The sequence below is a fragment of the Penicillium hordei genome (assembly GCF_028827395.1).
Source record: "Penicillium hordei strain IBT 12815 chromosome Unknown utg000003l_segment0_segment0, whole genome shotgun sequence".
In the NCBI taxonomy this organism is placed as follows: domain Eukaryota; kingdom Fungi; phylum Ascomycota; class Eurotiomycetes; order Eurotiales; family Aspergillaceae; genus Penicillium; species Penicillium hordei.
In genome coordinates, this window is record NW_026623144.1 from 4,301,560 (window position 1) to 4,324,566 (window position 23,007).

General features: G+C 46.8%; 8 protein-coding genes across 8 annotated transcripts; 2 read left to right on the forward strand and 6 right to left on the reverse strand.

Annotated features, from left to right (window-relative positions):
* Positions 1-110: 110 nt before the first annotated feature.
* Positions 111-1,639, reverse strand: N7537_006847 (uncharacterized protein; the record flags this gene model as incomplete). Its single annotated transcript, XM_056897904.1, has 3 exons — positions 111-1,127; positions 1,175-1,302; positions 1,378-1,639. The coding sequence occupies 3 exons, from the start codon at positions 1,637-1,639 to the stop codon at positions 111-113; spliced, it is 1,407 nt and encodes a 468-aa protein (XP_056753689.1).
* A 1-nt stretch (position 1,640) lies between these two features.
* Positions 1,641-2,036, forward strand: N7537_006848 (uncharacterized protein; the record flags this gene model as incomplete). Its single annotated transcript, XM_056897905.1, has 1 exon — positions 1,641-2,036. The coding sequence occupies one exon, from the start codon at positions 1,641-1,643 to the stop codon at positions 2,034-2,036; it is 396 nt and encodes a 131-aa protein (XP_056753690.1).
* Positions 2,037-3,934: 1,898 nt separating this feature from the next.
* Positions 3,935-6,463, reverse strand: N7537_006849 (GMC family oxidoreductase; the record flags this gene model as incomplete). The annotated part of the gene is made up of 10 exons (XM_056897906.1): positions 3,935-4,066; positions 4,143-4,327; positions 4,387-4,512; positions 4,570-4,855; positions 4,906-4,966; positions 5,018-5,633; positions 5,693-5,736; positions 5,798-6,051; positions 6,114-6,267; positions 6,321-6,463. 10 exons carry the CDS (start codon positions 6,461-6,463, stop codon positions 3,935-3,937), a joined length of 2,001 nt encoding a protein of 666 aa, XP_056753691.1.
* A 2,536-nt stretch (positions 6,464-8,999) lies between these two features.
* N7537_006850 (uncharacterized protein) lies at positions 9,000-10,610 on the reverse strand (the record flags this gene model as incomplete). The annotated part of the gene is made up of 1 exon (XM_056897907.1): positions 9,000-10,610. The coding sequence occupies one exon, from the start codon at positions 10,608-10,610 to the stop codon at positions 9,000-9,002; it is 1,611 nt and encodes a 536-aa protein (XP_056753692.1).
* A 1,617-nt stretch (positions 10,611-12,227) lies between these two features.
* On the forward strand, positions 12,228-12,908 carry N7537_006851 (Chloroperoxidase; the record flags this gene model as incomplete). The annotated part of the gene is made up of 1 exon (XM_056897908.1): positions 12,228-12,908. The coding sequence occupies one exon, from the start codon at positions 12,228-12,230 to the stop codon at positions 12,906-12,908; it is 681 nt and encodes a 226-aa protein (XP_056753693.1).
* Positions 12,909-14,226: 1,318 nt separating this feature from the next.
* N7537_006852 (uncharacterized protein) lies at positions 14,227-14,626 on the reverse strand (the record flags this gene model as incomplete). The annotated part of the gene is made up of 2 exons (XM_056897909.1): positions 14,227-14,438; positions 14,614-14,626. The coding sequence occupies 2 exons, from the start codon at positions 14,624-14,626 to the stop codon at positions 14,227-14,229; spliced, it is 225 nt and encodes a 74-aa protein (XP_056753694.1).
* Positions 14,627-14,969: 343 nt separating this feature from the next.
* N7537_006853 (non-ribosomal peptide synthetase) lies at positions 14,970-19,957 on the reverse strand (the record flags this gene model as incomplete). The annotated part of the gene is made up of 3 exons (XM_056897910.1): positions 14,970-18,983; positions 19,035-19,845; positions 19,935-19,957. 3 exons carry the CDS (start codon positions 19,955-19,957, stop codon positions 14,970-14,972), a joined length of 4,848 nt encoding a protein of 1,615 aa, XP_056753695.1.
* A 1,944-nt stretch (positions 19,958-21,901) lies between these two features.
* N7537_006854 (DUF1993 domain-containing protein) lies at positions 21,902-22,414 on the reverse strand (the record flags this gene model as incomplete). The annotated part of the gene is made up of 1 exon (XM_056897911.1): positions 21,902-22,414. One exon carries the CDS (start codon positions 22,412-22,414, stop codon positions 21,902-21,904), a length of 513 nt encoding a protein of 170 aa, XP_056753696.1.
* Between the last annotated feature and the right edge of the window lie 593 nt (positions 22,415-23,007).

The following is a 23,007-nucleotide window of genomic DNA, read 5'->3' on the forward strand; positions in this document are numbered from 1 at the left end:
GGCTGGACAACATGATAGGGACTATCGCGTAACTGTATAGAACAAACCCCTAAGTTTAGTGCAGCTAGGCGGTTATGAAAACCCGAGTAGGGAGAACTAGTCGCTCTCAATCAAGTACTCGCAACCAGCACCGCAGGTTCACCATTAGAGATAGAGATGCAGATTTTTCCGCCTTCATCGGCAGTGATTGTACCCTCCCCAAAGGTATTCTTCCATGTCCCACCTGGCTTTTTAGAGTCAAAGCAGTGCTTAGCCTCAGACCCAGATCCACCGTTAGCCGTAAGGACAATGAGGTCTCCACCCGCCCTGCTCCACGCATATGCCGACTCGGCGACGTACAGATGGACATGGTCGTTGTCAGCGAGGCCACCGGCAGCCTTTCTCGCTGCCGAGAGCAGGGATATGGCCTTATACAAGTCCGCGTCAGTGCTGAATTTGCTGCGCCATAGGTCCTCGCGGTTTGCAGGGTCGTTGCCGCCCGCATAGCCCTGTTCCGTGCCATAGTAGACAATGGGGATACCCCGGGCGAGAATCACGTAGGCGAGTGCGTTTTTCAAAAGCGACTTGTCATTCTTGACGCTCAGCCATCGCGCATTGTCGTGATTGTCTATAAATGTGCCCAGGGCGCTGGGATCAGGGAAAGCCTTATCGATTTTGTCATGCATGTCAACAATGTCCTGGGAGGAGCCCTTTTGCTGGTAGAATTTGTTCACGGGATAGTAGACTGCGTAGTTGAGCAGGCCGTCCATATCCTTTGCGTATCCGGCAAGGTAGTCTGGGTCACCGTCCCAGACTTCGCCGATGGTGTAAACCCCGGCAGCAGAGGAGAAGGCTGACCAGAAGTCCTTTTCAACGTGCTTGACAGTGTCGATACGCAAGCCGTCGAACCCGTATTCAGTGACAAGCCATTTGACCCATTTCTGGAACAGGGCCCGGATCTCGGGACTCTGTGTGTTCACATCAGGTAGGTCTGATGCGATACGACAGTTTTCAATACTCTCCTGGCTTGAGTAGTCGATTGTGCAGGCGGAATGGTAGGAACTCTCCTGGTTCAATGGTTCCGGCTTGTTATCGCTGATAGGGCCTCCCATGTGGTTGGCAACTACGTCTGCCATGACGTAGATTCCCTATTTTCGAAACCAGTCAGTACCTTCCAACCTCGGCCGGAGGAAACGCGATCGATGGTACTTGCCTTGTCATGAGCAGCATCAACTAGACTTTTGAGATCATCGGCGGTGCCGTAGTTCTTATTAATGCTATAGAGATCCTGCGCCCAATATCCATGATATCCACCTGGAGCATCTATAGAAATGGTACCGTGGTCAGATAAGTTGTGTCGTCGAGAATAGAACAGCCTGAGGAATTAATCGAACTCACTAGCGATAACAGGGGTGATCCAGATTGCATCAAATCCCATCCCCTTAATATAGTCCAGCTTGGACTGTAAACCTTGGAAAGTTCCACCGCAGTAATTTCCAAGGTTGCCGCAAGCATCTCCACCTGTATCATCGCTTCCACGGGCAATGCGATCAGTCAGGGCAAAGTAAATATTGCGGGACTTCCATGCTTTCACGTCCGCCGCTGATACAGTGCATATCAGGGGGAGTAGAAAAGCTGTCAGGGTGTGGGACAGCTTCATAATGCAGGCAAAAGTGATGCCTCAAATTGTTGAAGACAGTAGTGGACCTGTAGTAAATGATTTGAGTGCTATACCGATCGGACAAGCTCGCCTTCTTTTATATCTGGATCTCCAAGATGTTCTCTCTACGCAGCCGGCCTCTGAGACCCTAACACTGCTTGCCATGATCCTTGGCACGGATTGCCAACCCTTCACAGATGTGGTTTCCGTGCAATATACTGCATCTATCCTGAAGATCTCTCCTCATCCGGTTAGCTCCCCGATAATAGGCCGACGGCCCCTGAAGAAAGGCTGGGGCAATGTTCAGACCCGCGGCCCCCAGACTCCGGAGAGGGGGATATGCGGACAGTTTCGCGTTAAAATGGTTAGTCAACCGTCAATCACACCCGCAATATAGCAATAAGTGACGATAATGGTCCATTGTCGGCCCGAGACGCTGTGATGCAAATTGGAGTTGTTTCAAATTGTTAAATATCATGATTGCATACCGTGGTGAGATTGCAAAGTGTTTTTCTTTGAATCCCCAGTGTCACATGTTCCACAGTAGACTAGATCTTTGCACATCATACTTTCTACGCAATATATCACGTTGTGCTGCCTCATCTACTAGCCTGTAGATCCTAACAGTTTTCAACCCGGAATATCCTCGGACCGCGGATTGGAATTCCTCATACAAAAGGGCATAATATGACAGAAATCTGGCGACGAACAATGTATGGTATGGATGACCGATATTGAGAACTTAACTGAAATGACAAAACCCGCTATTTCAAGAATCTGTGCGGAAATCGATGACTAACTGTATTATACAATTTTGTATGGTATGTCTGGTACCAAGTGTCAGTCATATGATTTTTCGGGTATAGGTCCTTAGGCTCACCGATCGGCCGTGGGCCCGGGGCAAGCGTCCAATAGGCCCCAAATAATATAAACACTCCGAACAATGTGACTTTTTTAATTACCCTCAGTTTATACCCCGTTTCTAGCCCTTATCCCGAGGTAATATTTTATTATTTTCATCGATCCAAAATTATTTATTAGTTAGGTCTATATATCATGTTTAAAAACGCGAGAAAACGCGGTCTTTATATAAGTTATAAATTATAGAAGTTCATTTAGAAAGTAGTAGTACTCCTATGTAAATCATAAATATATATCTAGTATAGCTATTAGAATTCTAAATTCTAAATTTAAACTCTATACTATTAGTAGAAGGCATGGAGTTTCTAATAGATATTTAGAATATAGCGATTATAAGACGCCGGTTTATAGGCGCTAAGATCCCTTAATAGGCTGTAATATGGGCCGTATAGGCCCCTACGAATAGACTACGGGTTGGGTTGGGCTTCGAAGATTAAGCCCGTAACCCACCAAGGGTTAGGCCTTGGGCCTGGGGTCCTGGCCGATTTATGGGCTTTACGGAGGTCTATAGGCTGCAGCACTACCACATTTAGAACCCTGCAATTGCGTTTAATACTATGAACAGACACCTACGCTCATGTCGCTATATAGCACAGGTTAATTGTGATCAAAACAGTCTACTATTTTTGAAAGTATTACGTTTGTTATTGTCCAGTGTAGAATACCCATATATTATTGCACCGGATTTCTGCCACTATCTAAAGCAACGACAAAACGGATGACATCAATAACAATACAACTTCATCTGCTGAAACTGCAGACTCCTGATGCAAAAAGACATTAAGGCTCTGCCCGTGGCTTCTGAGGAAGGCTGCTGCGATGACTAGTTTGTCGAGTAAAACGAATGTCCCTACCGTGCTTCTGGTTTCAAAGAAGTCTCTTGTGTGAAAAATTCTATCACTGACCTAGGGTGATAAAATAAAGTGTTTCTTCGGGCTACACTTGCACACACCCCAGCTCTGGTACCCAGCGGTCGAGGGAACTTGCTATGTCTACTGAGCCTATTGTGGCAGAGTGATGCGAGGTCAAGTTTTCACCCTGCTGCAATGTGTTCTGTTTCGACCGTCTGGTTTTACGTGAGTGTGATGCAGAATTTAACATCCCCTGTATGGAAGTAGCTGGGAACTGTATGTCAAATGGGAAATGTTAAGGTACCTTTTTCTCACTATGAACGCGGTAATACAAATGCAATTGTTTGTCTTTGTTTTATTTTTCTAATTTTTTTACTTAACCTCTGTGGTGACTACACATTCAAAATGACTGTTATTGCATGGCTGTGTTAATCCAATTTGACATAGGGACATAATTGTTGCTTCTGGCCGAATAGAATGAGATATCATAGGACATGTTCTTCGTTTCAAATCAAAAAGACCCTCAAAGGCGAGAAAGGTTGGAGAACTCTGCTGGAGCATGGTAAGTAGGGACCTTCATGTCCAGATCAGCTCCAGAATAACCAAGGTCCTCAGCAACCAGGACTGCGCACTTTTCACCGATAAGGAGAGCAGTCTATTGGTTGTAATAGTTAGTATTTGGCAAAACCCCGAAGGAACCAATAAAAGGAACCAATAAAAGGAACACTCACGCTGAAAGTGTTGCAGCCCACATTGTCAGGGCAGATAGATAGGTCACAAACCTTGAGGCCCTTGACACCATGTACATTGAGGCGTTCATCAACAACGCCACCATGGGGGGCGATAGAATTGCCCTCTCGCGGAGCCATACTGCATGTACCAAGGCAGTGCCAGGTTGTTTCGACGTGACGGGAAACTGCAGCAAAAGGGTTAGACGCCTTGATAAGAGGGGTAATTACAATGCTTGACACTTACTCCACTTCTCAATGTGCTTAATATCGTCATCACTATACTCCAAAGAAGGACGAGATTCATGTCTATTGGAGTTGAGAATTGAAGCCGAAGGCTGCTTTCCAGGTTCCAACGGAGTGGTCCAGGAACCTATATTCATTTGATTAGCCGAATGGGATATCTAGCTTGAAAAATATGAAGACATACCGTGTTGGATACCAGCAGAAATATGGTTCGACCCGGCGTATGCCTTGGTAGTGGCCAGGTCCATATCTTGCGCCCGTGCTGATGAGTTGAACGCAAACTGAGGATGCATGGCAGTGACCTCTCCAGCATATGATCCCATGCGCCGGGCGGTCTCACGGGATTTAATATATCCCCAGACCAGAGGGGCCATGTCACGTTTGTCATTCATGAAACCAGCATCAAAGTCAGGGACTTCGTAAGGGTCAGCCGACTGGATGTGAGTGTGTCCACGGGAGAAGGGGTATTCCTAATATCTTGTTAGCACTGGCTGATCCGGTTTAGTCAGTTATAGCATACCAGGAAATGGAACATTGTAAAGAACTTGCCCGGCGGCATGTGCATGTGGTCTCCGAACCAGCTATGGGGGTTAGCCTCGTGGCATTTCAAACGAAGCGGGTGAGATGCTTACCCGGAAATGATTGAGTAATGCATGACGGGCTTATCAGGCTTGTTCCGGAAATAGGACTCATAGCCTTCCGTAAAGTCTGGGGTAGGCCACTTCTTCATCTCCCCGAGCTCTTGCTCGGTAGGCCGAATCTTGACTCCGGCGTCGATACCGTTGGTGGCCAATGGACCTGTACCCTTCTTATCCCACTCTTCGAAGACTTTCTTCTGAACTTTGGGATCTCCACGAATGAAATCATCAAAGGACTCGACATCAGGCTTGGCGCGGTAAACTGAGAAAGTAAGGTAGTGGTCCTGGAAGTTTCGACCCACGCCTGGTAGGTTAACTAGGGGCTTGACGCCAGCCCGGCGCAGCTTCTCAGGATCACCAAAGCCGGACCTCTGGAGAATAAGTGGGGAACTCATTGTGCCTGAACTAATAATGATTTGCTTCCGGGCTTTGAAGATCCTGCGAACTGGCTCTCCGCCGTTCAGAGGCTTAGTTGGGACTGTCACTACTCCCACAGCACGACCATTTTCAACAATGACCTTCTCAACCTTAGTATTGCATTGAAGGTGGAGATTGGTGTGCTTGGCTCGGGTACTGTGGACATAAGCATGGGCTGCATCACTTCGTCGTCCTAGTACCGAGTGTCAGAGAGGTAATGATATCAATCTAGAATTAGACCATGATTCCTACCTGTGTCACGATTGATCCATTTCAACCAGTGTTCAGCACCGTGGCTGTAATATTATGACTCTCTGTTAGCAAGATACAATGGGCGATATGTAATGGACCTCATACGCAGTCTTCAGATCTTGCAAGTCATCAGTGAATGGAATGCCCTGCGTCTCAACGGCGCGAAGGAAGTCATTCTTGATCGGGTACGTATAGTTTCCAAATGATACCTTGATAGGTCCGTCGGTGCCGTGTAGTTCCGGGTTATTGCTAGCACGTTGGTATGTCTCATGCTTCTTCATCAATGGAAGAAGTTCCTTGGTTGTCCAGCCTTTTGCCTGAAAGTCGTCGTAATCAGACGCAGACGCTCTGGTATACATCTTCAATGAATTCATTTAGCTTAGAACGACTGAATAGAAAACTTCAAACGGGCATCACTAACCATAAAGTTGATAGAACTGCCACCTCCAAGAACGTTGGCGCACGGAACAATAGCTTGACGACCATCTAAATGCTCGGATGGCCTGGATTGATAAAACGATGCCGTCTTTGAGTCAAGCTTCATGTTGTTTGGGTATATACCCGGGCGGTACACCCTAGGTCGAGATGAGAATCCATTCCCTGAAAGTGGTAGCCTTGGCGTCCTCACCATTGATTGTTCAAGTTATCCTCGCCAGCCTCTATCAACAACACGGACAGATTGTGATCGAGGTTCGCTAGGCGACCGGCAGGGACACATCCCGAACTGCCGCCACCGCAGATGATGATATCAACCTCATCTGGAATAGTCATGACTCTGAATATATTGACAGAAGAGTGAATTGAGAATAGTTGCCGAAAGGATGCTTGAGACAGCAATCAACCTTTTGATGAGACCTCCCTGGTGACCTTATATAGCTGTGCTTTGGTGTCCGTGGAAGTATCTATAGAGCCAATTTCCCCACATCATTTCCTCAAATCAAGTCATATGTACAGCCAATAACCCTATACCTTGACCCCGCGTGCGGAGACAGAGTTCAAGCGCTCTTGTGTAGATTCTGGGCGACGAAATGTGCCAGGCGGGACTTTGGTCGTATTGGTCAATATTATACATACGTGGATATACAACGTTGATATATGATCGACCAACTATTTTCTGCTTTCAGGTTTATTCTACTAAGTTAGAGTGAGTATATAGTCCATTTATTCATCAATGAAGTTTTCCTTTCATGTAGATCAGGTGAACACTAAAACATTCATACTACAGACTCGATAATTGCGGTCAATCCTTAGCTTAGGTGGTATAATCATATACTTGAATTTGTATATAGTACTACGGAAATCCCGGTTCGGTGATAGCAATAGCCAATAGGACTAAATTCCGCAGTGGGACACCTGTCGCCTGTGGAGGTTAACAGCAGACTTCATCTTCGTCAAAAAGTGCGTTCGTCCTCGACGCACTCCAAGGAATATGTCTCCCTAATCACGCACATTATATTCGCACAGTGGAAATGCCGAAATCACAGTCTTTGTGACACATCAAAAGAAAAACTGCTGATTATCTTATCTTATTTTCCAAGTTGACTATCGCTATCACATCTCAAACAGTACAAAGCAAAGAACTCTCTAATGGTGCTTTTTGAAAGGTTCCCCGCATTCGATGTATGGCTGTCGTCAGCTCAATTGATTGCCTAGACCAAGCTCTTACAGATTGTATGCAGGTAAGATCCCTCCATACGCCTGTATGGATAATGGAAGTCTGCGTGGGGTCAAAAGCAGTTTGTTGAACGCATCCGGCAAAAAGGATAAACTCGATGTCCTGTACTCCAAGTTATTTCCACGTACAAGCAAATGTTTCTAACTTGTAGAATAATACGTCAAATAAGTAACTAGGGAACGAGCCTGCGTTTAATGCCATCCTGTAGCTGTTCCCTTCCCGAAAGTTCCTTGCGGGTGAGAAACTAAACAACACTTGCTTCAAACTTTCGAAAAACCAAATATAACAGATTTGACCAGGTGGAGTGATATTCGGATTGGCCGGGAAGCATGATTTAGTGCAAAATGTGGCGACCTCTGAATGCATTAGTCTCCTGCGGAGATTGTCACTATTCCCGCAGTACCCGTGCCCTAAATAGTAACTTTGCGGGGTAAATTTGCTGGCGTTGGGTACAAAATCATTTTTACGCAAGAGGTGGCCGACGTACATTGTTGATACAAATTCTCATTGGAGGGAATTTGACACATCACAAGGAAGTGAACCTGCACGGTACTTTCACACATCACTGTAGGCTAATCGTTTCTTGGGGACTCTCGCTCACCGTGTGGTATAGCCGAAAACTCATATAAACCGTGCTCTTTATCGCCGAGTTAGGGATGACTTAATGTCTAATTCTGCTTGAAGCGTCTAGGAGATGGACAATATCAAGTACATCGCAAAATATATCTTCCACCAATCAAACCGGCATCCAAACCAGAAAGCGAATATATGACACCAAGGAAGAGGGAAAAAAAAAGATGAACGTGATGTAAATAAAAAGTACTTTTAAATTATACACGTATTCGAAAAACGCAGAAAGTCGAGATAGTTCCGTCAGAATTATCATGTTTTCCCGGAGCCCAGACAATAGTGAGCCCCCTTTCAATTGTTCCAAATCAGGTTGTCGTGTTAGTAACGTACCAATTACACTAACGGCCGAGAGAAATGTAGAAAGTTATCACTTCACTAAGTAGTATATCTAGTTTTGGGGGTTTGATTGTTCTTTCGTCGACAACCCTTGCCTTGACCGTGTGAAAGGATGCTCAAGAAGAGTCCAAGTCCTATATAGCGAGATATCTAGGTGCATGGTAGAATGTGGGAATGGAGGCTAGATTTTCGGGAAACTAGAAGGTCAAACAGTGAAATATAAAGATGCTATATAATCAACTAAAGCAACCTTGGAAGAGGAAAGAATGGAGTCCAGGAACGGGTATCGAAGGAGTTTTCTCCCCACTCTCGGGGCTAAGGTTCCAAACCAGGATGTAGTCAAATCGCAAAGAACCTCGATCCAACCACACGGCTTTATCAAAGACTCAATGTGGGTCTCTTTCAAGACACAATAAACTTCTAGCTAAGAAGATAAAATTAGACCATTGACTGTTTTGAACAAGAGCAACATCCCCAAAACCCAAAGCTGATTATGTCAAATCCAAGGGAACTCAACCCGGCAGGCAAAGTCAGAGATAGTCCAATTTAGTATGTTGCTATTTTCCTTTTGGACGTATTTGGAGGTGCTGTGTGTGAATACGAGCCATACATGCTAGTTAATGACCTTTCTTCGCGCGGTTGATCTTCTCGTTTCTTGAATGATACTCAATCCTTCGCTCGGTGTTTGTTGAACTGTCGACTGATCTCAAACATACTTCCCGGCCACCAATCTTCATCTTTCTTCCACAGAGACATACACCATCGCATATTTTGCCTAAGGGAGATAAGCTGCCCAAGTTCCCAGGCTCCAATGCCACCGATCCACCATACCTTGTCCAGTAACATAACCAGAACAAGCCAATGGGCAAATATATCCAGGGCGAGCTGATGTGCTCGACTAGGCTCCGAGTTCATGGGATTCAGGGGACAGCTAGTTATTTCGTGTCCACGCGGTGCTCCGCTTTTCATGAGATCCATCATGTCTTCAACCAAGTTCAGATATTTCGTAGGAGCTTTGTGAACAAATGCCACAATGAACCTTCGCGGAAGATTCGACGGGATTATCGACGTTATTCTGGCTGTGTATCTCCGCATCCAAGGCGAAACTTTGGAAACTTGTCCGACCGGACTAATATCGACCTCGGAAGCGAGACTGGAATGCGCTGGAACGTTTGACATCAATTTCTCACCAGGGAAGGTTTCGGATGCAATGTTTTCAAATAGTTCTAACGCAGCAAAACATGCTTGAACATCGGAGTCATTATGGATAGCTGGTATATCACCCTCTTGATAGCCACCCATCCCGCTTCTGACGATTTCTTCGGCCCTTCTTCGCAACTCTTTCACTGCGGGTACCACCGTAGCAGCTAAAATAGGATACAAAGCGTGATCCTGGGGGCTCATTGCCTGCTCACCCCAAGATGTCACCTTGCATTCGCAATAGATCTGAAAATCGCAACTTGAAACAGGGTGAATAGGTGACATGACCGGGGCAAGTTGAACGATATCCTCTGTTTTAAATCTGTCGTTGAGTAATCCTGTATAGGCCACGCGCACGGCGCGGAAGAGACTAATCCATTGACAGCTTTTTGGCATAAACCGCCCCCTTTCTAGGTCATCGTCGGATGCTGTTTCCGCCAGCCAGATTCTGACACGATGACTGCTCGATCCATACATTCCCATAATAGCCGCATTTGCAAGAATGTGGTCGTATTGATCAGTCTCAGCGAGTGTGGCTTGTATCTCCCGCAGTGATTCCATGTGATATTGCTCTGCGATAGATAGAAGCACCACGACTCGTCCACGGTCTCCATGTGATATTGGCGGCTGGTTGATAATATCGCAGCATTTACATACTGCCGAGAATGCGAGGATAGATTTCATGAGGACCTTGTTCTGGAAAGCTAGGTTCGGAATTCCGACCTGCAAAGTGTATTGGTCTTCCTCGTCAACGGTCATATCTTTGCTAGTGTGCTCAAGATAGTGATTGAGCAGCGTAGACTTTATAGGCGTAAGAATCTGTGATGTTTGTGACTGCAAGAGCGAGTTGGGATGTCTGTCGTCACTCAACAGGTTGTGTGCTGGTTGCGAGGTAGGAACCCCTGGTGATGATATTGGGCTTCCGACAACTGCCGACGAGCAACGTGAATTTGCAGAGCTATTCGATTCATAGTTGATGTGTGGAATTTCATATTGTAGCAAGAGCTCCGCTTGCTTCAATTCGAGGTCAGGTGATAGGATGTCGCATCTTCTTGGATATTGGCATATCAAATTCATCTTATTGCATCTTGAGCACTTTGGCTCGAGTTCGTCGCACTGTATACCGATATTAGATAAGTATTACAATACCCTTTAGCCATATGCCATGCGTACTTTGATTCTGCGTGCCTTGCATTTTTCGCAACCATATCGCGACTTTTTATGTGACCTGCGCGTCTTCATATTGGTACAACTTTTGTTTTTGCGTGATTTATCCATGAGTTAGAATTTAAAGCTAAGTGAGAGAGGAGGCTTTTATCAGGAGTATATTGAGGCTCGTTTCTAGAATTTTCAATTCTATCAGCAAACTCAATTCTATCAGCAAACTCACTCCTAGTGCCCTGGAAGTCTAGCTGTGGAGGTATTCCAAATATTGTCTTACTCAATTTTGTATTGTGCTAGAAACTAAAGTCCTGGGCGATCACTAACTAAATGGCAGTTTCTTTTGCCATGGCCTACTACCATAGGGCTCTATTCCATTTGGAAGGTACTCCGCCCACCGTCAGCAATCGACATCAGTGATATAAATGGTTGGGAGTACGGGAATTGAGGCTGTGAACTACATCCTTGTGCCCAGGTGGAGATGAAGTTGTTTCTAAGCAAGTGCTGCGCCCCTTATGTGTGGATGCTTGGCATTCAACTCGAAATATTACCTACGTTGCCGCGGGGACGCCACGCTTCAAGTATTTCTTGTGTAGAGCACACCAAAAGACTTCTCATCTCCTAGCTCAATGCACTTTCACTCCGTAGTTCATAGGGTTGGTTCATGTCAATAAATCCTTTGTTGGATGACTATTAAATTTCCCGCGTGAAATGCCAAGAGAATCGGCCTGACGGCTTCATGCAAGTGCGTATTCGCTTAAACTAGTCAGCTTCAAAAATATTATTCATGGAGTATGTTGTAGAGATTAACCCCGATTATTCCCTCTTTTGACAATTTATGGTACAGTTGGAAAACGAGTTCCAACGGAATCCACCCCTTATTAGCAGCAAGCGCGTTCTGTAAACCCAACCCGCCGCCTTATCAATCGCACGATCATCAAAGCGACGATCGTCTAGATAATCCCAGCAATGTGTTCAGTAGTGCGGGTCAGCGACGAAGAAATAGGGGTCACCGAGGATCCACTTTAAGGAATTCCTCTCTCCGGAGTACTCCGTCCCCCGAGTTGTTTTTCTACGGGCATCTAAGTGGCTGAGCACAGTGACCTTTGCGGTGATGGATTCTAATATGTGGGTCATCTGTCCTTTTGAAGTAGAAGAGCTAGTTAATAACAATTTATCTAATAAATCGAGATTAAAGAGATTACAGGCCTCGTGAGCTTGAGCTGGGCCGCAGGCTTACTGGCAGCCCAGAGAACCTCGGAAGAAAAGTCTCAAGCCCACAGGATTTCCTACGTTAACTACCCACGAAGCTTAGCGTCGATATTACGACTGGATATTCTGCATCCATCGCGTATAGAATACGCCCTATGTGATTCATCTTAGTCCAGGATACGGTCGTTGACCATGGGCTGGTCTACAGAGCTACAATGTTCAGATATATAAGGGCTCATATATGCCGAACTGGAGAGACAAGCATATCGGTTTCACAAACCCATCTACAAATCTACCATACCACCGTCAATCCAACAGGTTATGAAGTTAAGCTTGTTTAATGCAGTTCTCTTCAGCCTTACAGCCAGCTCGTACGGCTGGGAGCATAAAGGCCATGAGTTCCGTCCACCACTGCCAGGTGACAGTCGGTCTCCATGCCCTGGTCTGAATGCCTTGGCCAACCACGGCTGGCTCCATCGCTCAGGGAAAGACATCGACCTACCCGCGTTCCGATCCGCCATAGCTGGCGCCTATAACTACGAACCCACATCTATGGATGGGTTTTTCGAGCTAGCGCTGAACTTCAACCTCTCGACCACGGGGAACCAATCGACCTTCAACCTTTTTGATTTGGCAAGACACGACGAGATCGAGTTTGACGGGTCACTGTCGCGCAATGACATCTACTTTGGCGACAATGTGCACTTCGATCATAACATCTGGGCGACGGTCGCTGAGAACCTCAATCTTTATGATACTCTCGGCTCTGACATGAACCAATATATCACTGTCGAGACGGCGGGCAAGGCTTGTGCGGCACGCGCGGCCGAGGCGAAGAGGGCCAATCCCAGTTTCAATGCTTCCGCCATGCAAATTATGGGCAACCCTGGTACAACGGCTCTCTATTTAGTGACTTTGTGGGATGAGGCCGCAGGCGCCGCGCCGAAGCCTTGGATTAAGGCTCTATTTGGTATGTTCCGCAATCTTTGCTTGCTATATTAGCACTACTATGGTCTATCGATGCTTACTATCTGACAGAAGAAGATCGTATCCCTTACATTGAGGGATATAAACTGCCTAAAATCCCAAGGACCATGGATGATGTAAATGAAATGGCAAAGAGAGTGTCTGCGGTAAAGGTTGAGGTCTAGCATAGAATGCCCGATGTCTATTCTGGCTTGGGGTATAAAGCGTGTACTCTGTACGTGCTGTTGCCGGAATGAAGTTCAATTTACTAGAACTAAACTTTGAAGGGCAAACATGGATAAAGCACCTCTATCAAATGTCCAATCTGGCAAAGCTCGCCACCTAGCGGTAATCTCAAGCTCATTTGATTTCGAATTTACATATGCGCCTAGCACCATCCATCCTCGCACTTGGCCACCACAACCCCATCACAGCTTGCTAGAAAGCCAACAGGCCTAGTTACTTGGTCTATAACAAATTCGATATTAAAGTTACGCTGAAATTGAGGGCTGTGAATAGCGCGTCTTATAATCGCTATATTCTAACTATCTAGGAGAAACTCCATACCTTCTACTAATAGTATAAAGTTTAAATTTAGAATTTAGCATTTTAATACCTATGTTGTATACTAGATATATATTTAGGATTTATACAGGAGTACTACACCTTTCGAAATGAACTTCTATAACTTATAACTTATCTAAAGAACGAGTTTTCTCGCGTTTTTAAACATGATATATAGACTTAACCAACGAATGTTTTCGAATCAATTAAAACAATAAAATATTACCTCGGATAAGGGCTAGAAACCCAGCCTGAACATAGGATAAGTAAAAAAGTCACATTTTCGGGTGGTTATATTATTTGGGGCCTATTGTGCCCTTACCCCCGCGCCCAAAACCCAGCCCATTAGTGGGTTGGGGCGGGTTGGGCGTTGGGCTTTGGGGGCTCTGCAGAGATCTAATTATGACATCAGGACCACATTGGAGCCGTGGCAAACTTGTTGAGAATTCCCATTTTGGAAGGTTGTTCTAGCATATTCCAAGATTGATCTCCATGGATAGCTACCCAAGGTACGACCTAATAGACAGGGCTCATGTACCCTCCCGGGGTCCCCGACCGGGACTCAAAGCCCTGAAATTTCAGTACCGCCTTTTGAGTCGGCCCGAAAATCCCGGCCACATGCCGGTCTTGGCAAGGACCGCGTATGTATTCTGCCACTTTATATTTTCTGCCCTATGATCTGTCCACTTTATTGAGTTTTGCTTGTATAGAAAAGGAGCCTTCAAAGAGTTTATTTTTGTTGTAAATATTTGCCCGTTCTGCATGATTCGTGCACTAATCTAGTACAAGTTTATTGCACTGGTTTTCGATGCTCACGTCCTCGACCGTCATATCCCGCCGATTTCGGGGCCTCTCTCGTGGTCTCGTTTAGAACATCCAGGGGTGGGAGTGGGGGAGTGGGCGTAGGAAGTGGGGGGGAGAGTGGGGAGTGGGGGGGGAGGTGGAGTGCGACGATCTTAGGTGCTGAGTTGGAGAGTAGACATTCCAGTTTTAGAGAAGCCACTATGGCAATAAAGGAGTTAGTAAAAAAGAAGGGAAATGAAAGAGTTAATGCAGCAGTTGGTGACAACATACATGTATGTAGTTAATAAAACGGTAGAACCATAGGCGAGAGATCAAATGTGATTGGAGTGACTTACTTTTATTAGTGGTTCACATACAAAGTGTAGGTACCTACCATCATGCTGCATAGTTAATGGACTGTATTTAGAAATTTGTAGGAAATCAGGTATCAAGGCAGCAGGACTACCTAATTAGGAAAGTGCGTCTCAAATATTTAGGCAGGGTAATTTTACGAATAGCCAAAGAGTAGGAGGGTACGATTATTCATAAAGGAAGAGCTGAAATCGTATTTAATGCCCCTTTTAAAACACCAGAATAGAAACGTCATGTATGGGACTCTTTTGATCTTCTGTATAACAATATAACAAAAATTGAAAATTGGCAAATTCGATCCACAAATTCTAGTGCATATATTTCCCAAGAAACCCAAAACAACAAAGAGGACCAAAAAAGCAAAACAATCAGAAGCTTCTAAACACGCTTCCCTTCAAATCCTTCGGCAGGCCATCCCTGGAGCGTATCTCCATCCTCAACATGGTCACCCGATAGGACTAGAGTATGCTCTAAAAGACAAGCATCTTGGCCCATAGAAGCACCGGACATCAGGCGTGATCCAGCGCGCAGGATACTCCGATCCCCAACATTCAAGGTATGCAACTCGAAGCCACCGCGCGAGTTCAAGTGGCAAACCAAACTGGCATCGTCAACAGCAACACGGTCACCAAGAGTGAGGAGATCAGGCTCAGTGAAGAAGATGCTGGGAGCACCGTTGGCATGAATTGCACAATCCTTTCCAATCTTCGCGCCCAAGAGCTGGTAGTACCAGGAAATGTAAGCTGAGCCGGAGATCATGGGCAGAAGGCCAACTCCGTCATAGCAGTCTTTGATCAGAGTCTCGCAGGAAAGGAGGAATTGCCAGCGCTGGTTGTAGCTGCTCTTGTCCCAGTGGTATTCGCCTTCCTGACGGCGGCCGACGACCATCCATTTAATGCAGATAACGATGCCAAAGGCGAGGAAAACTTGAGCCGAGGTGATGACAGATAAGACCGAGGCGAGAGTGCCGTACAGCACGAATGGGCGCCAGGCGCCTTGCTTGAAACCAGCAGCATCACTGTAGTTTAGGATAGCCCGCAGGACGAAAAGGGAAAACAAGACGGTGAGGAGCCAATAGACAGTAGTGACAATAACTGCAAAGGTAGAATATATGACGATTTGCCACATCCGGAGGACATAATAGCTGGCCTCGTGGCGGTAGAAGGCGCGACCGAAAGGCTTGCAAGTATCCACCTCCTGCTCAGCGGTTTCGGTAACTGTCCCATCCTTACTACTATAGCAGGGCTGCTTCTCAATAGGTGATTTCTCGATTGGTGTTTTCTCGTCTTCGCTGCTACTGCTGGGACTGGTGGTACTATCTCCGACGATGGTTGGAGCGGTGGAAGTGGTTGTCGAACTTGGGAACTGAATAGCCTCACCACCCTTGCTACCAGTCCAGACAGTATTGGCGGGATAATCACCGTTACGGCGGAGCAAAGCACCGGAGCCGATCATGGCTTGACGGCCGATGGTAGCACCAGGCAAAGCAACAACACGATCACCAACCATAGTGCCATCACCAATCACGATACGGTCACGACCGTAGCCATCGGATGTGACCAAAGTCGAGCGAGAGCCAAAGACAACATCATTACCAACCTCAATGAGATCAAAGTCAACAGTGACGGGACCAACACTGGGCCAGTAGACATGTTTGCCAACCTTTCCACCAAGGGCACGGACGGCCATTGAGACAAATTCGTAGTGACGACCAGTAAGGCGGGTGAGTTCGTGGATGTCTCCAGCGGGTAGAATCTGCGCAAGCACAGCACTCCGAATCTTTTGGCGAGTGGTCTGTTTTGAGGCGGGACCGGGCTTGGGCTTGCCACAGATGAGATCAAGGAACCACTTGATGATCAAGACCGCAATGAAGAGCACAATCGGGCCACCAACAGCGCGACAGATTCTTGCGGCAATGTGGAATGCAATTCGGTTATCACTGGTGTACCAGTTTAGGGTAGAACGGAACATGTCGGCCGCGGGAGCAGGGAACACGAGAACCATAGGGATAAGACCAGCCATCCAAGTAATACGAGCGGCCGTCCATGTGATCAACTTGATTGGCTCAACAATAAAGACAACCCAGAGCCAGTGAGGTTCAGGGATCTGAGAGGTAAGCAATTGGCGGTTAGACTCATCGGCGTCCTGGAGTTCCCAGCTCGACGAGTTGGGACCGATGCAGGTATTCTCGGGGATGTCGGCACCAGGAGCGACGACAGATTTGATACCAATAGCCGAGTCCTTGCCAATGCGAATGCGCTTCAAAAGCATAGAGGTGTTGCGCTCCACGCCGAAGGGGCGACACACGCACGTATCCAAAACAACATTATCCCCAATCTCAATCAGATCATACTCACCAAGCTTAGCGGATGGGGACACGGTAACGTTTTTTCCAATCTTCGCGCCCATCAGACGGTAGAAAAGAATACGGGACCAATTGTAGTTGTTGAAGATGCCCTTTCCACACACCTGCATCGCCTTCTGGGTCAACCACCAGCGAGTGTGGTACGGGCCCCACATGGGGGACATGCCCTCCTTGTAGCGCCCGATGACGAGCCACTTGAAGGTGATGGCAAAGATGGGAGACACAATTTGTGAACATAAGCGAGCAGACATCACGGCGAAGACAACCAGCATCAAACGAGCGATAAGGTTGTCACGGATGGGGAATCGAGTTGAGCACTCAGCCACGACATACGCGAACATTATCCATTGGAAGGCGCGCTTCATGGGGAAAAAGAACACCGTCGGGAACAGATGCAGGACCAAGATAATTGGGTTCGTGCTGCTGTATGTCTTCTCGCAACCGGGCAATTCAACTTCCCCGTCGTCACCCTTGGCCGCTTTAACTTCAATGGCATCAAGGATCTTGTGCTCTATCTCTCCAACGGTGCTGTGGTGGAAAAGAACATCACCGGCCAGGAAAATACCAAATTCGCGGCGAAGCTGCGAAACCAAACGACCAGCACTAAGACTATCACCACCAGCGGCGAAAAAGTCTGTGGCAGCGGATATTTCCTCTGGCGCACAAGACAAGGCGACGGCGAAGATCTCACGCACGCGGCGCTGAGGGGGCGATATGTCACCATCCGAGTTGCGGGCGTGTATGGCCTCATTGATAGCAGCCTGGTCGGGGTTTCCATAGAAATCGAGAGGCATCGGACCTTTGAGGGGAATGATACGGCTAGGTACAAGGTAGCCATCAAGATGATCGTGGAGCTGGCCGGGTGTCACATGGTCATCATCAGGGTCCTGGACAAACAAAACAACCTGCGCGAGACCGTCACGTGGATTTATTTGCACGTGTACGTCAGGGGTATTTGCTTTCTCAGTAAGAACTGAACGGATGATTTTCTCGTCGACAACACATGCTTTTTTCTGGATCGATGCACTGAGCGGAGCACCAGTGGGCGGGCAGACAGCATGGTAGTGGCGGTTTGCCAGGGGTGTGTTCGTGGTTAAGGTCTCCAATGACAACCGCTCTGCAAGCTTGATGCGCTGGATCTTGTTGTTTGCCTTCGGCACACCGTCCATGTATACAACCAGAGCGGGCCACTTGGGTTGGTGGAGAATAGGCTGCAGAGCTTCGTGTATCTGGCGAAGATCTGGCCTAGTGGCCCCCGGAGGTGTGACTATAACCACACCGACGACCTCCTGTAGTACCTCGTCTGGGACAGAAAAGGCCAATGTCTCAGTGACCCGGCCATACAGTGGAGACTCGGGATCCTTGGCCGTAGTCAGCACGGCGTTTTCCACTTCGACGGGCGAAATAATTTCTCCACCACGGTTTATGACCTCCTTACTGCGACCAGTGATGTACAGGTAGTTGTCATCATCGAGATGTCCAAGATCACCTGTATCAAACCAGCCAGATTCGTTGAATGCGTTGGTATCGATCTTGCCCTCGGCGGTCAGGTATCCCTCGAAAGCGGGTGATCCACGAATGCAGATATGTCCGAGCATCCCATTTCGCGAGACAGGCTTGCCACTCTCGGTCAGAATTGCAACCTCGGGACCAACGATCTTTCCCGATGTTCCAGGGCGATCAAGCTTATAGTCCCTTGGCGGTGCGGCAATGGGCATACATTCAGTCATGCCGTAACTAGGGAGTATGGCGCAGTGGAAAACATCACGAAGCTGCACAGCAAGCGTTGGAGGAAGACCGCCACCAGCGTTGCAGATAAACTGGATGGCGCTTTGCTTAACCGCATCGGGGCGGTGCTCGGCTTCGGCGAGGACCATTTGGTGCATCGTGGGTGTGGCATAGTACCAAGTTGGTGTCATATGAGGGCTTTGCACTGCATCCCAGAACATGCTGGGGTCAAATGAGGGGCAACATATTGTGGCACCGCCGGCCAAAATGGGGAGAAAATACTGCGCATGATACCACCACTGATGCTGTTAGTTGTCTTCCTATGATATAATTTGGCAGGGAACTTACACATGGTTCAGCGGCATCATATTAAGACAGGTATCCGTCTCGGACAGTTCCACCGACTCCATGGTGGCGATAGTACCCGCGATGAGGTTGTAAGTTGTGATAGGAACCAGCTTCTTAGTACCACTAGTACCACTAGTGAACAGGATGATTGCAATATCGTCCCCGGAATTGGGGGGATGGTCATATGCACTAGAAGCATTGTGTACAGAGACCACTTGGAAAGTCATATCTTCAAGCTGCTCAATACCAAACACTGGCCGACTACCGTTGTTCAGCTGCAACTTGCTGATGTCAGCGTCCAGCGCGACAACAGCGTCAGCTTGCGAGTTTTCTATATCTGTCTGCAGTTGCTCTGGGACCGTGTTTGTTGTCATAGGCACAATGGTGTACCTGTTGACGAAAGCAAGAACAGCAACTGCCATAAGAGGGCCGTTAGGCAGGATGACAGCGATGCGAGGCTTTCCATGGCGGGAGAGTCCCACGGGAATCTGGAAACCCTCCAAAAACTGCCGGATGGCAATATGTGTCAGGTGCCGTCCGGTGTTAGCATCGATGAGACCAGCGCGGGAGTCTGTGCCTATTAACTCTGCGACGTTGGGAGTGGCTGCTTTGACTTGTGCACGAAGCCGAGTAATTGATTCATTGTTATTAGTCTTGTGAGATTCGGGAATGGACTTGTAAATATCCTGATATGTTGGAATTAAGTGACGGATGGGCCAAGGGCCAGTGTGTGTGGATAATAGGGCGGAGAGGCGGTGGGAGGAGTCTGGGTGTGATGCCTCATCGCGGAGGTGTAGAAGCTGTTCTATAAGTCTGTTTGATAGTCAGAATCGGAAGAAAATTCAATTGAACAACCCAAAAAGGAGAACAAAGAACAGAATGATGAATGTGATAGAACATACGAAGATCTTGATAAGTCCGCCATAGTGTATTTCTAGTGTAAATAAATTCTCAACTCAATCTGATATACCAACCCAAAAAGGAGAACTCCTTCACGACTTATATGCTGCCCCGTACCCTAGTACCATCCACTATCAGCCTGATATACAACCCAAAAGGAGAAGTCCTTCACAATGCGTACACTAGTAATACCCACTTGGTCCACCCACAGCGTGCAAATTACATCACAGACCTCATCAGGGTCCCGAAATCCTTCATACAAAGTACGGCGGCAAACTCGCTCGGGGCCGAGAAGAGAAAGATCCACAGAGCACACTGATCCCTATATGTTTGACCCACGGAATTCCGTTCATGATGTGAGAGATCAGCTCAGCCCTCAGATTGTACACCATGCCGCTGGATGGGACGGTATTGGCTAAAGATAGAGACAATATGCCGTGTACTATGGTCTCCGGGTCATGATGTGATCCTAACCCAGCGTTTTGATAGTTATTGCAGTTTTCACAGAGCCCGAATGTCACAATCAAACCCCTGTTTCATTGAGCTTTTCGTTATTAAACTTTCTACTGCTTATTTTCGAATTTCTTATTACCGAATGGAGTAATATCACCGACCTGATCAAGATAAGCCCACTCTAATATTGCCATTCCGAACAGTATAGCGTGATTATCTGTATATTTAAAGCATATCCATAGACCTGCATACAAATTTCACATGCTTCCTCCGAGTCTCTCCCTCAACGAACAAGTTTTCGATCAATGATAAAGTCCCCGAGCCACAGAATAACTGGATATATGTAGGGTCGCAGGATCCCAACGTCTCAGCATCAGCTCTGATCGACAATCTAGAACCCTACCAACACCGCAGATCACCTAGCTCTAAAAAAGAGAATGCACCATGTCGTGCGCTTCCACGATATTAGGGCCGTTCAAAGATTTAGAGTAACTACTGGGGTCGATCAACTAAAACCTTGAAATCAGCCTATATACATATAACGTAAATGGTCCACATGGTGATGGTGGCAAGATTATCTCCTACAAATGAAGTTGAACTTGGCCATTATCCACATTTGGTTTCGTGGAAATAATATCCAATATGTAATATGATCTGCACCCGTCCTCGCCCGTAAGGCAAAATATTGAGCACACCCACCTAACACATAGCCCCACCTACCAGCCGTATATGGGTATTCTAAGGTTACATACAAAGGACGGACATACTTCGTACTCCGTACGGAGTACGGAATAGATAGCTCTGAGGACCCACTTCCCGTACGAAGGCCGGTTTTTGCCAAGGCGCTTGGCGAGGCATTAAGTTTCTTGGCGGCGCCTGGGCAGGTACACCCATGGAACTTATCTCTCAACCCTCTTACCCTCGTATCCATGGATAACCCAGTTTCTCCAATTCAAATCCAGTTTGTTCGGTAGTACTCTCCATCATTAACCGATCATTCCAGAATCTATGCCACGGAAATTCCACAGGGTCTGGCCGGCCATAAAGTTTGATTTTATCAGAATTGATCTCGACGTTAGACCGCCGATCACAACTCGCCGATCTCAAATGAAGCCAACGCTACCCAATATGACCAACTGGCCTCGACTAGGATATTCCCACGATCAAAAACCGGGTGAATATTCAAGCCTGCTATGACAAATCGAATATTGATCTGACTTACTCCGTACGTTGCCTCCCAATGCCTGTGCGCAGCATGCATAGCATGCATAGCATACATAACATGCATAAATTGTATACCCAGATAGCACGATGATAAGTGCCGTAATCATATTGGTCGAACACCGCATTCTATTCTTAAAGGTACGACTAGAGTAAGATAGGCAAATGGTTTTCTTTAGTCGAGTACATAATTAAATTCAAAGCTACAGGAAGTGACATTTGTTCTCGAACCTGTTGCATACCCAGGGCAGTGTGTCTAGACTATTCTAATTCACATACGGCTAAACCGATCCGATTAGGCCATAAATTCCGACAGATAATCCAACTTTCCTATCTGCACACCTTTCACCCTCAAGATTTCATACGCCGTCACCACATGAAAGTAGAAATTCGGGATCAAAAATTGCACCGAATAATCCTCTAGCGTGAAATCGAACACATTCACTCCAATCGGAGCCTTAAAAGCTTGTCCTTCCTTGATAGCAATCTTGGCTGGATCGACCTTTTCAAGCTCCGCGAGTGTCCTATCAAGGCGCTTGTAAAGATCTTCGTAGGTCTCGTCGGGCTCCTGCTGTGGCGGTGGTTCGACGAAAGCTGCACGAGCGAGGGCCTTGGAGACGACATTTGTTGCCGTCACTATTTGGAAGGAGAGAGGCTTCATATCCTCGACAAGGCGGGCATTGAGAAGTTCGTCGAGCGGGATGTTTTTTTCTTTCGCGTATTCTTCGGCCTTCTTTAAGAGCGTAGATAGGGTATTGAGACCCCTGGTCAGAGTGGCGATAGTGTAATTGTAGAATGGGGAGGCCATTTTCAGTCTTGCACTTCAACTTGTGTACTTCAGCTCTGATAAACGGTAGGAGCCAAGCAGATTCCAATGAATTTCTTGATTTTCAGCTAATACTATCAGAAGGAATTAAATGAGGCCTTATATACGATATCCTATCCTACCTCCCAAGAAAAAAAATCGTTGATTTATAATCACTCATTATCTTCTTTCCTTAACTGGATTTGGTAAAGATCGACATGATTACTAAGCTACATCCAGATCTTGGGGTAAGACACACCGAGCTCGGAGTTCCGGTTCAGTTGGTATATTCTACTTAGTTAGATTTTTAGGCGCAAGAACTGCATATGGTATTCGCTGGTCAAAGGGAAATTTCCTGGTGCTCTGTTTTCCTGCGCGCATTTATAATCAATTGGTCAGAGGCAACGACTAGTTAGTTATATACTATGTCTGACAAATTGGGCTCGCAATTCGCAACCCTGGGAAGTATAAGAAGCAAACGGTGCTCTGATCTCAGCTTATATTAGAATTCACCTCCTATCAGAATCAGTACTATCTCTCTCCTCCTCCTCTATACCTGCGAAAGTCAAAGTACGAGTCACACTGTATCAAAAGCC